Source organism: Haliaeetus leucocephalus, unplaced genomic scaffold (assembly GCF_000737465.1).
Source record: "Haliaeetus leucocephalus isolate CR32 unplaced genomic scaffold, Haliaeetus_leucocephalus-4.0 Scaffold238, whole genome shotgun sequence".
NCBI lineage: Eukaryota > Metazoa > Chordata > Aves > Accipitriformes > Accipitridae > Haliaeetus > Haliaeetus leucocephalus.
The window spans coordinates 8,212-19,289 of NW_010972674.1; the positions used below are offsets into that span (position 1 = coordinate 8,212).

General features: G+C 65.7%; 1 protein-coding gene across 1 annotated transcript; it reads left to right on the forward strand.

Moving 5' to 3' along the window:
- The first annotated feature begins 7,437 nt into the window (after positions 1-7,437).
- TIMP2 (TIMP metallopeptidase inhibitor 2) lies at positions 7,438-10,254 on the forward strand. The gene is made up of 5 exons (XM_010568122.1): positions 7,438-7,591; positions 7,721-7,821; positions 7,905-8,013; positions 8,403-8,527; positions 9,141-10,254. Exons 1-5 carry the CDS (start codon positions 7,438-7,440, stop codon positions 9,339-9,341), a joined length of 690 nt encoding a protein of 229 aa, XP_010566424.1. The 3' UTR covers positions 9,342-10,254.
- Positions 10,255-11,078: the final 824 nt, after the last annotated feature.

An 11,078-nucleotide genomic window follows, 5' to 3' on the forward strand; every position in this document is an offset into this window, starting at 1 on the left:
AGGAGGCGCCGGCGCGGGGCTCTGCTCCCGCCGCGGGGCCGCGCTCCCCGCTGCGCAGCCCCGGTGACACGGCCTGAGCCCGGCCTCTTCCAACTTTGATTAAACCGCGATGGTACGTGGCAGCGCGGGGAGCTGACGGCCCCGGGGGAGGCCGGGGCCCTCCGAGCGCGGCCACCTCGCACGGCACCGGGCTGGAGCGCGGAGCCAGCACCCGGCCCTGGAGAGCCAGCCGCGGCGGGCTCGGTCACCTCCCGTCTGTTCCTTATTTCCAGGCATTTCCTCTCCCCCGTCCCACTTTGTTCGGCTTGGATGCTGCTGAAAGGGAGGGCTTGGCAGCGCCGGGATCTGGATTCCTCTTTCTATGAATAATGCCCTTATTAAATTTTAACATATTAAACAAACAGACCAGCCCCAGTTCCTGACGCTCTCCTTTGCGGGGCCGTTCCCAGGCTCAGCTGGAGAGGTAGCATTCCCAAACACTTAGGCAGCCCCAACCTCTGGACGGCCCTGCCCTGTCCCCTGCTCCTGAGCCAGGATGCTCCTGATGGATTCCCAGGCTCCCCTCGCCCCTTGCAGACCCCGCTCCCGGTGTTTCTCCTCCATGAGGGCAACTCCCCGCAGCTTCTGGCTGCTGCCCCGTGTGCCCCAGCTCTGCCTGGCCTTGCTGCTCAGCACAGCGTGCCGCGAAGCATGTTGGGGACAGGGAGGTTTCTAGACAAAATGGAGCACTGAATTTTTGGAGCTGCTGCTCGAGCCGGTGTCCCTCGACCGCGGGATTCCCCGCGCCTGCTCTGGGAGCGGGGCTGCGGCTTCCCGTCACGCTCTTGTCGGGATCAGCTTTCTGGGGCACTCGTGACTCACTGCCCGTCCCGGGGTGCCGGCTCAGCCGTGACTCAGCTGCTGAGTCACTGTCTGTCTTGGCAGCTCTGGCTGTCTCAGCTGTCCCCTGGGAGAGCGCAGCATGGCTGGGCAGTGGTCTCCTGTGGGTCGGGCTGGCCCGCTGCCCTCGGCAGGTGCCTGTCCTGCTGAGGCAGCCTCCTCCCGGGCCGCGCTGCCCGCAGCGCTGGCACCTTCTGGCTCCCGGGCTGAGTCCCCTGTGCGGCTCGTCTGGATCAGTCTTGCCTTGTGTGAGCCCAGGTGGGGACAGTGCTCGGCTTGGGGGAGCAGGGCTCATCCCAGGATGAGCTCCCCAGCCTTCTCTTCCCACGCAACACGGATCCGTCTCCTGCAGCCTGTGATCCCTGGCCTTCTTGGTGCTTCTCGTCTTCCCCTGGATGCTCTCTGGGGCTGGGAGGCTCCTCAGCCAGCTCCCTCCCCGGAGCACGCGGAGCCCAGGGAGAGCCTGGGACGCTGGGTGCTGCCGGGACCTTCCCCGGCTGCTGCGGATGGAACAGCCTGTGTCCAGGCTGGGCCCTTGGGGGAGAGGTGGTGGTAGCTGATGCCCTGCAGTGCCAGGTGCACCCAGGGCGGCTGATGAGCCCCCAGGGCTCGTGCTCAGCCCTTGGTAGGGGGGAGCTGGGTGAGCATGGTGCGGGGCCCTGGCCCTGTGGGGCTGGGATCCCCGCTCCGCTCCATAGCATGGGGAGTGTCTGCCATGTTTGTCTGTGCCTCCCCACAGCCCTTCTGCCCTCAGTCGTGCCCCTGCAGCCGGCTGTCCCCTGCAACAGGGCCAGAGGAGCCGGAGCCCAGGGCCGTATTTTCAGGTGGTGAGAGGGGAGGCAAATGCAACTCTGCCTTGGGCATGTGGTGCCAGAGGGACTGGGGGTCACGGAGGGACTGGGAGTCTTGTCACTGGAGCTGGTGACTTGGAATAAGTGACCTGGCCTGCCTGCAATTGTGCTTCCTGGCCCGTGAGACAGGCAGCGGTTTTCTGCAGGGCCTGAGGGCTCAGGTCTGCCCCATCTGCCATTCCTCACCGGGGCCGTGCCGGGGCAGTGGTGACCGGTGGCTGCTCTCTGCCTGCCTGGGGGGTTGTTTTGCTGGGACTGCTTGGCTGCCAGGTGGGGACGTGGCTAGGCTGGGGGCTGCAACAGGAGACCTGGCTTCTGCTTGGTCTCCTCCAGAGCAGCGTGAGGACGTGGGGGGTGAGGGAGGTGATGCTCAGCCCTTCTGGGCATGGCCGTGGCTTTGGCCTTATGCGACAGTGCTGGGTCCAGGAGAGGTCGATGGGGCAGCGGAGAGCAGGGGCTTGGTGTGCCGCTTGGGACGGGGGGCACCTTGGATGTGGCTCCTGGCAGCATTGCGCTGATCCCAGTTGTCCCAGTGCTTGGTTCCTCAGGATGGGGTGTAGGGAGTGTGGAGGCAGGGGAGGAGCAGCGGGGGCTGCCTGTGGCCAGCAGGGACAAGGCAGAGGCGAGGGTTTGGGGAGAGAGGTGGGAGCAGTCGCTGCTGAGTGCTGCCGGGGGGAGCGTGGCTGCTCAGCGGGCCCTGCCAAGCCCTGATGGAGCAGGGGAGCTGCCGGTCCCCGGTGCTGCCTCGATGAGCTCCGGCGGTGGTCGGAGCCCTTCCCGTGTGGCTGGCGCGGAGGGGCCGTGGGCTGACTGCTGGAGCCGCTGCTGATTGGGCCCCGTCCCACTCCCGTCAGAGGACCGGGATGACGCACGCAGCCATGGCAGCTCGTAAGCCGTGGCTCCCGCGCAGGCCGGCGGGCGAGCGGGGCCTGGTGCCCGGGGACTGCCTCCCGCCTCCCCACGGGCACCGCCACCCACCGGGGGAGCCCCCATGGCCTCCGCCTATTCTCCACTGCGGGGCTACTGTGCTCAGCTCTGCATCCCTCCAGGCTCCGCGTCCCCAAAACTGCCCTGCCACTGTGCTGGGGTGGGGGTGCCCCACTCCGCTGCCCCTGCGGCTGGTGGGGTGCTGGCAGGCACCTGGGGGGCTGTTTGCTGCCTGTGTGCCAGGCAGGGCTGGGGCTGAGTCCCTCCCGGGGGTGGTTTGCTGGCTTTCCATCTCTGCTGCCCTCAAGCAGGGCTGGAGTGACCCCGGTGCTGCCCCCACCGCGGTGCCTGGTGCCCAGGCTGGTGATGCTGGGCAGGCAGTGGGCAGTGCTGGCACTGGCAGCCAGCCCCTTCTCTCAGCCAGTGCCAGCAGCCCCGGAGAAGGGAGCTTTGTTCCCTGGCCATTCAGCCCAGCCGCGGGCGGGTGCTGACGGGGCTGCACAGTGGGGTCTGGGGTGGGATGGTGGAGGAAGGAGCGGTCATTTGGCACATCTCTGGCCAGGAGGGGAGTCCTGGGGCTAAGGCTCCTTGTGCTGCCCCTCTGCCCATGGGGCACACGCAGGCGGGCACAGCGCTTTTCAGCAGCTCCGCTGAGCTGGGGCAGGCCATGGCAGGATCCACCCTGGCTGCAGGGCAGCACCCACACAGCTTCCCCTCTTGGCAGGTCTCACCAGGGAAGGTCACCGCTTCCAAACCTCCTTTCCTCCTTCCCCAGGGAGAACCTGGGGCTGCCAAATCTCCCTGCAGGGTCTCGCAGCATCTCCCCGCCAGCCGCCCACGGCAGCTGCTGCTGCGATAGCAACTGTCAACAGCAGGAACTGTTCTGGCTTAGCAGCCAGAAACACGGGGTGCAGCCCCTGAGCTGGGGCAGCCGTGTGGCGGGGGCCAGGGAGGACAGCATCCCACCAACTGGCAAGCGCAGAGAGACATCCCAGTGGGTTTGTGGCACTGGGTGACTCTATTTGCCCCCAGCTTTGCTCCTGGAGCTGTACCGCAGCCCCAGTCTGTCCCAGGTGGTCGTGTGCTCGTCGCCCAGCGAGCGGGAGCGGAGTGGGGTCAGCTGGGCCCCAGCGTGGGGCCCTTCCTTGTGGCACCGCTGCCTGCCGTGGCGTGGGGACTGCTCTGCTGCAGGATGCCCTGGACTCCTCAGCCCCAGGCAGCCCCAGTTGGTCAGGGTGGGAAGTCATGACCTCCCACCAGCTCCCCACGGACCCCCTCTGCACCCCTCTGCAGCCGGGGGGAGATGCCCTTCTCCCTGCCTGCCCTTTCCCACATCCCACCGTGGGCAGAGGATGGGGCAGCGAGGAGCAGTGCTGGGAGGCAGCCGGCAGCCACGGGCCATGCCGAGGCAGCTGCAGTGAGGTGTGGGGGGGCTATCAAAAGCCCTTGGAACTGGCCCCGGCCCTGAGTCCCCCGAGGCAGCAGGCACAGGGGGCAGCCCCACTCGGCGGGCAGGGGCTGGGGGGCTCCGAAGGCCCCGGGTGCAAACACAGCCCTGCTCATGCAGCAGCTTCTGTGTGCAAGTTAAAGGCAAACGCTGGCATTTCTCCCAGTGCAGAGGCAGGAAGCGGCCAGCCGGCAACCTCGGCACGGGGGTGAATTTCCCTGCCCTGCCGGGGTGGTGGGACCGATCCTGATGGCAGAGGGCAGGGAGAGGACCCGCTGCTTTGCAGGGGTCTGCCCCCGGAGGGCTCCAAGGTCCTCATTATGGCGTGGCCGTGGCTTTCAGCCCTGGGGGCCAGCACAGGGATTGTTACTGGTGGGGCTCCCACCCTGCCGGGAAGGGGGGTCACCCTGCGGTGCGTCTTCTTGCCATGGCTTGTCCCGCCTGGGGAAGGAGCATTTCCAGCATTGCTCTGGTTGGACTTGGTTGTCCAGTGCTGGCAGCATGCTGCGCCTGCCACGCGCCCCAGGAGCCGGCAGAGCCTCGGCTCAGTTTCACGGAGGGTCTGGGCTCCCATGGCTGGTGGCTGTCCAGGTCGGTGGCAGGAGTGGTAGGTGACACAGCCGATGGGAGCATTGGCATGTGGGGAGGTTCGACTGCTGGTCTCTGAGCACCTGGGGGTTTCCTCCATCCCTCGGCCCTGCCTCCTCGTCCCAGGGATCTCAGCCGGGCTCTCCTCCGGGGCTCCCCTCCACGATCCCTGCGGCTCACCCTCCTCGCCGCTCCGGTTCCTGGCTGGCGCAGAGCAGCTTGGCTGCACTGCTGGGGTCTTGGCGGGGAAAGCGCAGCGCAGCCGTCCCCTCCACAAAGCCGCACTGTTCAGAACAAATCCGCCTAGAATTGGGCTGCATTTTTGTCAAGTGATTCATCAGCACGTGAATGGAAAAGGCTGGAGCCCACTGAACCAGTAACCGTTCCCCGCGCCTGGAGCCACGGGGCCAGAGTCGGCGCACGGCTCTCCAGCTCGGTTGCACCCAAGTTATGCCGCAGACACGCGCAGAGCAGCGAAGGGCCTGGCATGTGGGAGGATGCGACAGCAGCTGGGTTGGGGGGCAAGGGGTGGCCCATGCCTGCGGTGGCCCAGGTGCGCTGCTGGCAGAGGAGCGGGCGCAGGCACTGGCAGTCAGCAGGAACTGAGTCCGAATGTGCCAAGTATTGCTCCTCCAGCCTGGGACAGGGACCGGGCCAGGGGGCTGCGCCGAGGGACTTGCCCTGCTGCCTACTTCAGGCAAGGAGGCTGGGGCTTACTGCACGGCTGAGACGCTGCTTGTGCTGCCAGTGTGCCTGGGCAGCCTGGCCCTTCCCCAAGGGAGGGGAGCACAGCTGGGAAAGCCCTCGGTGCAGCCCCGGTACCGGCAGGCACTGCATCTGCCTGCCCCACACTGAGTGAGTGCCCCCATTGACTGGGGGCGGCTGTTTTGGGAAGTCTCTTCCCCGGCCCCTGCTTGTGCTGGTGGCCACCCTCTCCTTTCCAGAGTAAACTCAGCTGACACTTACTGGTACCCACGTGGGGCCGTGCCCCCCTGACCTTCAGCTTAAATAGCCCATCCGCGTGCCCCCGCGTCCCGCAGTATTTATAGAGCACGGTCAGATTCCTTCTCCTTGCCGTGCCAGGCGAAAGAAGGCAAACTCATCTGTGCCAGGCTGGCGGGCAGCCCTCTGCGCATCCCCGGCTGCTCCCACCCCAGGACTTTCGGTGGGGGACACGAGCCGGGTCCCCAGCTTGGCTGGTGCTTGCCTTCCTGCAGCCTTCGCCAAACCACGGCTCCCCATTCCCTACCGTGTGGCATGCACATGGAGCGGGGCTGGCAGGGCACTGGGGTGCCCCTGAGGGATGGGGGAGCTGGCCTCCCCTTGGGATGGTGGTACCCCCAGCAGAGCGGGGAGCCCTGCAAGCCCCTGCCCTGCAGCCAGGCCCCCTCTCCGGCTGTGAGGGTGCTGAGCAGGAGCTGTGGCTTTGGGGCTGCCACTGTCCCCTGCACCATCAACATCCCTGGCATCCCTGGTGCTACCTGGGGCTGGCCGAGAGCTCCTGTCCCCACGCCGGCGGAGGGAGCCAGGCAGGGTGGGGAGCCACAGGTCTTGGCACAGGGACCCAGGTCCTGCACGTGTGAGCGGCTGCGTCCGCCACACATGGCTGCAACCCGCACAGCGTGGCACCGAACCAGCCGCCGTGTCCCGAGCTGGTGAGTAAGGGTGAGCTGGCTGCCTGCTGCCTGCTGCCTGCCCTGTCCACCCCGGGCACCCTGCAGGTCACTGCCACGTGCCGAGCACTCACATGCTGGTTTGTGTATCCCTGGGCTGTGCTGGCAGCGTGACCACAGGGACCCTTCCACGGCAGAGCTGTCCCCCCGTCACTGTCCCCGGGCTCCAGGGAGCTGCAGCCTTGCCAGCCCTGGGACATCCGACCTTGTCCCTCGGAGCGCTGGGACTGCCCCGGGGGCATGTGGAGCTGGGAGGGCTGTTGCCTTTGGCCTGGCTGGTTGAGGCTGCCAGCTGGGGAGCTCGCTGCCTCCCCTCATTGGGCTGTGTTTTTCCACTACCCCAGCCCTCGGCATCCCCAGGTTATTTTTGCAGGCAGCAAGGGCAGGAAGCGACACCCCGGCCCCGAGAGGATGCGGTTTCTGCGCCTGCACGGCACGAAGCTCCGCGCGGCAGTAGCTGAGCTCTGGCAGGGAGCCAGCAGGCAGAACATTGCCCTGTGGCAGCTGGGACCCCTCCATAGTGGGACAGGGACCCTATGCTCTGGCTGTGGTGTGCGAAGGCAGCCTGGTCCCAGGACCCCCACTCCCCCAGCACGGGGGTGCAGAGGGGCTGGCAGGGGAATCTCGGCACAAGCTGCCTGTGCAGGCACTTGGTGGGCAGTGCTGGTGCCCATGCTGGCCGCAGCAAGCAGCCAGCATGCTGCCACAGGGACGCAGCTCCCGCCTCCCTCTCCACCCAAAGGTGACCCTCCAAATAGCTCCCTCTGCCCTTTTCTCCTCCAGCCCACCTAGGTCATGCAGGCATTTGGCTGGGGCTCTTGTCAGAGACTGGTTTAATTAATGACAGTGGGACAAATACTGTGGCGCTCCCAGGATGCTGCTGGCAGTTTTAGCTGTCCTGGTGCCATCTGGGTGACAGGCACGAGGCCGGGCAGGGCCAGCCTGTGCTCGGGAATCCGGCAGGGACTGGGCAGAGACCGAGCCAGTGCTGGCCAAGGGTGACAGGTCCAGCATGGCTGGTGCCAGTGGGGCTGGGTGATTGTGGGGTGACCTTTCCTTATCACTTGCCGTGATGGTGCTGCTGCAGCACTGCCCGTCACCATCCCACATGTGCCAGAGTCCCGTCTCTTTGGGGACAGTGTGTGACAGCCAGCTCTGCGGGCAGCTGGGCATCTGCGGGGAGGGCAGCAGGTTTCGCTGTGGGCAGCACAAGCAGCCGGCCCTGTGTGAGGGTGGCAGCCCCTGTGGGATGGGGGCACTGAGCGGGACTGTCCTGCCGGGGCAGCACCGTGTGGCACTGGCGGCACTGCCAGTCCTCGGCCACCCCTGCTGACCTCGACACCTCTCCATTGCAGTGATCCGAGCAAAGGCCGTCTCTGCGAAAGAGGTGGATTCGGGGAACGATATATACGGGAATCCGATCAAACGAATCCAGTATGAAATCAAGCAGATCAAGGTAACGGGGCACATCGGGGCAGGAGACTGGGAGGGACGGGGCAGCCTCCGTGCCAGCCGCTCACTCCTGCTCTTTCTCCCCAGATGTTTAAGGGCCCTGACAAGGACATAGAGTTCATCTACACGGCTCCGTCCACCGCCGTGTGCGGCCGGCTGCTGGACACCGGCGGGAAGAAGGAGTATCTCATCGCAGGTGGGTGGCTGCAAGGGAGGGCTCTCGGGGGATGTCGGTGGCAGTGCTGGCCCTGCTGCCTCATGTGTCTCCTGAGATGCCTGCGACGTGTGTGCCTGCTCCCCGGGCACGGCCTCCCCCCTCCTCCTCCTGCTCCCACCACCAGCCCTCGGTGGACCCCCTGGCTGCATCCTGGCTGCGCTCGGTAGCCCTGGGCTGTGGTGTGGGCAGCTGGAGGATGAGCCTCTGCTCCCTGGGGTTCACTGGGGACAGCGCACTGCAGGAGGTGCTGGATCACAGCGGCCTCCAGCCCCCTCAGGCCAGGCTGAGCCCCAGGCACCCTGAGTCAATATTGGGTCTGGGGGCACCTGGGAGGGACCCTCTGAGCGGTTGGTCTGGCCTCTCCCCAGGCAAGTCAGAGGGCAACGGCAAGATGCACATCACGCTCTGCGACTTGGTGTCCACCTGGGACTCGCTGAGCCCGACCCAGAAGAAGAGCCTAAACCAGCGGTACCAGATGGGCTGCGAGTGCAAGGTGAGTGGCCGGGCTGCCCCCAAGCACAGGCTGCACCCTGCTCCCCATGCCAGTGGGGTCTGCAGCCCCGAGGCAGGCATGGGCTCCGTGGCGAGGTGCTCTTTCGCCATCCTTCAAGGGTGACGCTGTGCAGGGGGCACAGCATGCAGCCAGGGACATGGGACAGGCAGCCGAGCCTCCGGCTCTCTCCGGGTGGGAACTGAGGCCAGCCCTGGGACCCGCACCTGGGGGTTCCCTCAGTCCCCCTGCATTGGGGTCACATCCCTGCTGTGCCCTGCAGGCAAGGGGCAGCCTGGCATCCCTGGTCCAGAGCTGGGGGGTGGGTGGATGAAGCAGAGCTGTGGAGGACCACCAGCCCCAGCTTCCCCGTGCTGCTTCTTCAGACATTGGAATAGGCTGCCCAGGGAAGTGGTTGAGTCACCATCCCTGGAGGTATTCAAAAAGCGCGTAGACAGGGTACTCCATAACATGGTTTAGTGGGCATGGATGATGGTTGGACTCGATGATCTTGAAGGTCTTTTCCAGCCTAAATGATTCTATGATTCTTCCCACCCCCCTCCTGCCCCAGCGTTCCCCCCTCGGGGTGGTCGGTGACAGTCTCTGTTGTGCACAGATCTCGCGCTGCCTCTCCATCCCCTGCTTCGTCTCCTCCTCGGATGAGTGTCTCTGGACAGACTGGGCGATGGAGAAGAACAACGTGGACGGGCGGCAGGCGAAGCACTACGCTTGCATCAAGAGGAGCGATGGCTCATGCGCCTGGTACCGCGGCATGGCCCCCCCCAAGCAAGAGTTTCTCGACATCGAGGACCCCTAAGCCAAACGAGCGCATTCCAGTAGCCAGTAGAAAAAAAACCTGCGAGATGTTAGACTGGTCCACGCTGATATCAATTCCTGGAGACAGCATGAAAATCCGCTCGGCCATGGGGGTCCCCGGGCTGCGGCGGCTGCCATGCATGTGCAGGGGGCAGGGACGGGGACCCGCTCTGTCACAGGCACCCAGCAGCCTGTGGCTGCACTGGGTGCTCCCGCACTGGCGGCAGGGCTGAGCGGGGCGCGGGGGGACCCCCCCTTGCCGGGGCCGTGTCCCTGCCTGGCCACACTCAGCCCTGGTGCCCTGGCAGCTGTGAAGGAATCGAACCCTCATGAGTGGCGGGAGCTGCCCTGTCTGCGTAGCAGGTCTACCAGTGCCCCCGCCGCGGGGGAGCCACCCCAGCAGCTCTTGCCAGGCAGCCCTTCCCACCGCAGCATCCCCGGCCGCCCTCCAGCACCAGGGACCCTGCTGTCCCCCTCCCCACCCACTGACCGTCCCTCCCTTCGGGGTGCAGAAAGGGTACAGCCCTCCAGGCAGAGGTTTGGGGGGTGGGGGGGCTTTACCATGCGGCAGAGCCCCCGGCTGTGTGCAAGGGGCTACGGGCCTTTTGCGGGGCCGGACGGCTCCTGCACAGGTGCCTTGTCCCGAAAAGCCAGCGGGGCACATTAGCATGGCTGGGGTGACCCCCCTGCATGCACCCAGGCACTGCTGTCCCTCTCCTCCACATGCTCCTCTCCCCACGGGGACACGGAGGTAAGCGCAGGGTTCACCGCCTTCCCCAGCATCACGGGGGGGCTGTCCATTCCCACTGCAACCTCCTGCATGGGTGGAGAGCTGCAGCCAGACTCTTCTGCAGCTGCCACTGTTGGACAGGCTTAGACCCCCCAGCCTTTGCAGGCCGGTGGGCAGCAGGGCTCAGCAGAGCACCAGAGGCAGGAGCTCCAGTTGCACGGGTGCAGGGTGTTTATCATCGCCTCGTGCAGCTGTTGGTCGAGCTGCGTCGTAGCCTTCGGCAGTGCTGCGGCATTGCGGCCGGTCGAGCTCCCTCCTCTGCGGCGGCAGGGATGGGGCCCGGCAGGCGGCCGGGCGCAGGTGGCAACGCAGCCGCAGGAAAACCCGTCCTCTTCGGTGAACCCTCCCACACACCTCGGGTCCCGCTTTCTCTGAGCCATTCCCACATTGCAGCGGCGCCAGCGCGTGCCGCGAAGCTGCCCGTCGGCATCACGGGCGGCACCGGCACGTGTGCCCCGCCGCCGCTTACCGCAGCTTTGGGAGCGTGCCGGGAATAATCCCCGCAGCCCTGCTCCCGGGGGCGTTTTCATGCTGTGCGTCCCTGTAAGGTTTAAGATGTCGTACTGGACCAGTCTGGGCAATTTCAACATATTAAAGAGAAAAATTAAAAAGAAAGAAAAAGAAAAAAAAAACCCCAACCTCTAATCAATCCCATATACGACTCCCGTTCGCTTACTGTATGGTTATATCATATGTGCCATTTACTCCTGTCTCTGCTGGTAGTCTATCTTTGAGTTTAATACTTCCACTTGTTTTGCCACCGCCTGTATGGTCCCTGTGCTGTAATTTCTGTCTCTCCTCGTCAGGCGCTGGAGTCGCACCGGTTTCGTGCGGGGAGCTCCCGGGGCAGGGGACAACGGCGGCGGTGGGGCCCGCTCCTCCGGCCCGGCCCCCGCCGCAGCCGAGGAGAGGAGTGTTCCCCGCCGCTCTGAACTCGGACCCCCGGGG

Coding starts and splice junctions, on each gene's coding strand:
- TIMP2 (XM_010568122.1), top strand. CDS start 7,438: ATGGTGCTGCTGCAGCACTGCCCGTCACCATCCCACATGTGCCAGAGT. Junction 7,822..7,904: donor ATGAAATCAAGCAGATCAAG/GTAACGGGGCAC, acceptor CTTTCTCCCCAG/ATGTTTAAGGGCCCTGACAA. Junction 8,528..9,140: donor AGATGGGCTGCGAGTGCAAG/GTGAGTGGCCGG, acceptor TGTTGTGCACAG/ATCTCGCGCTGCCTCTCCAT.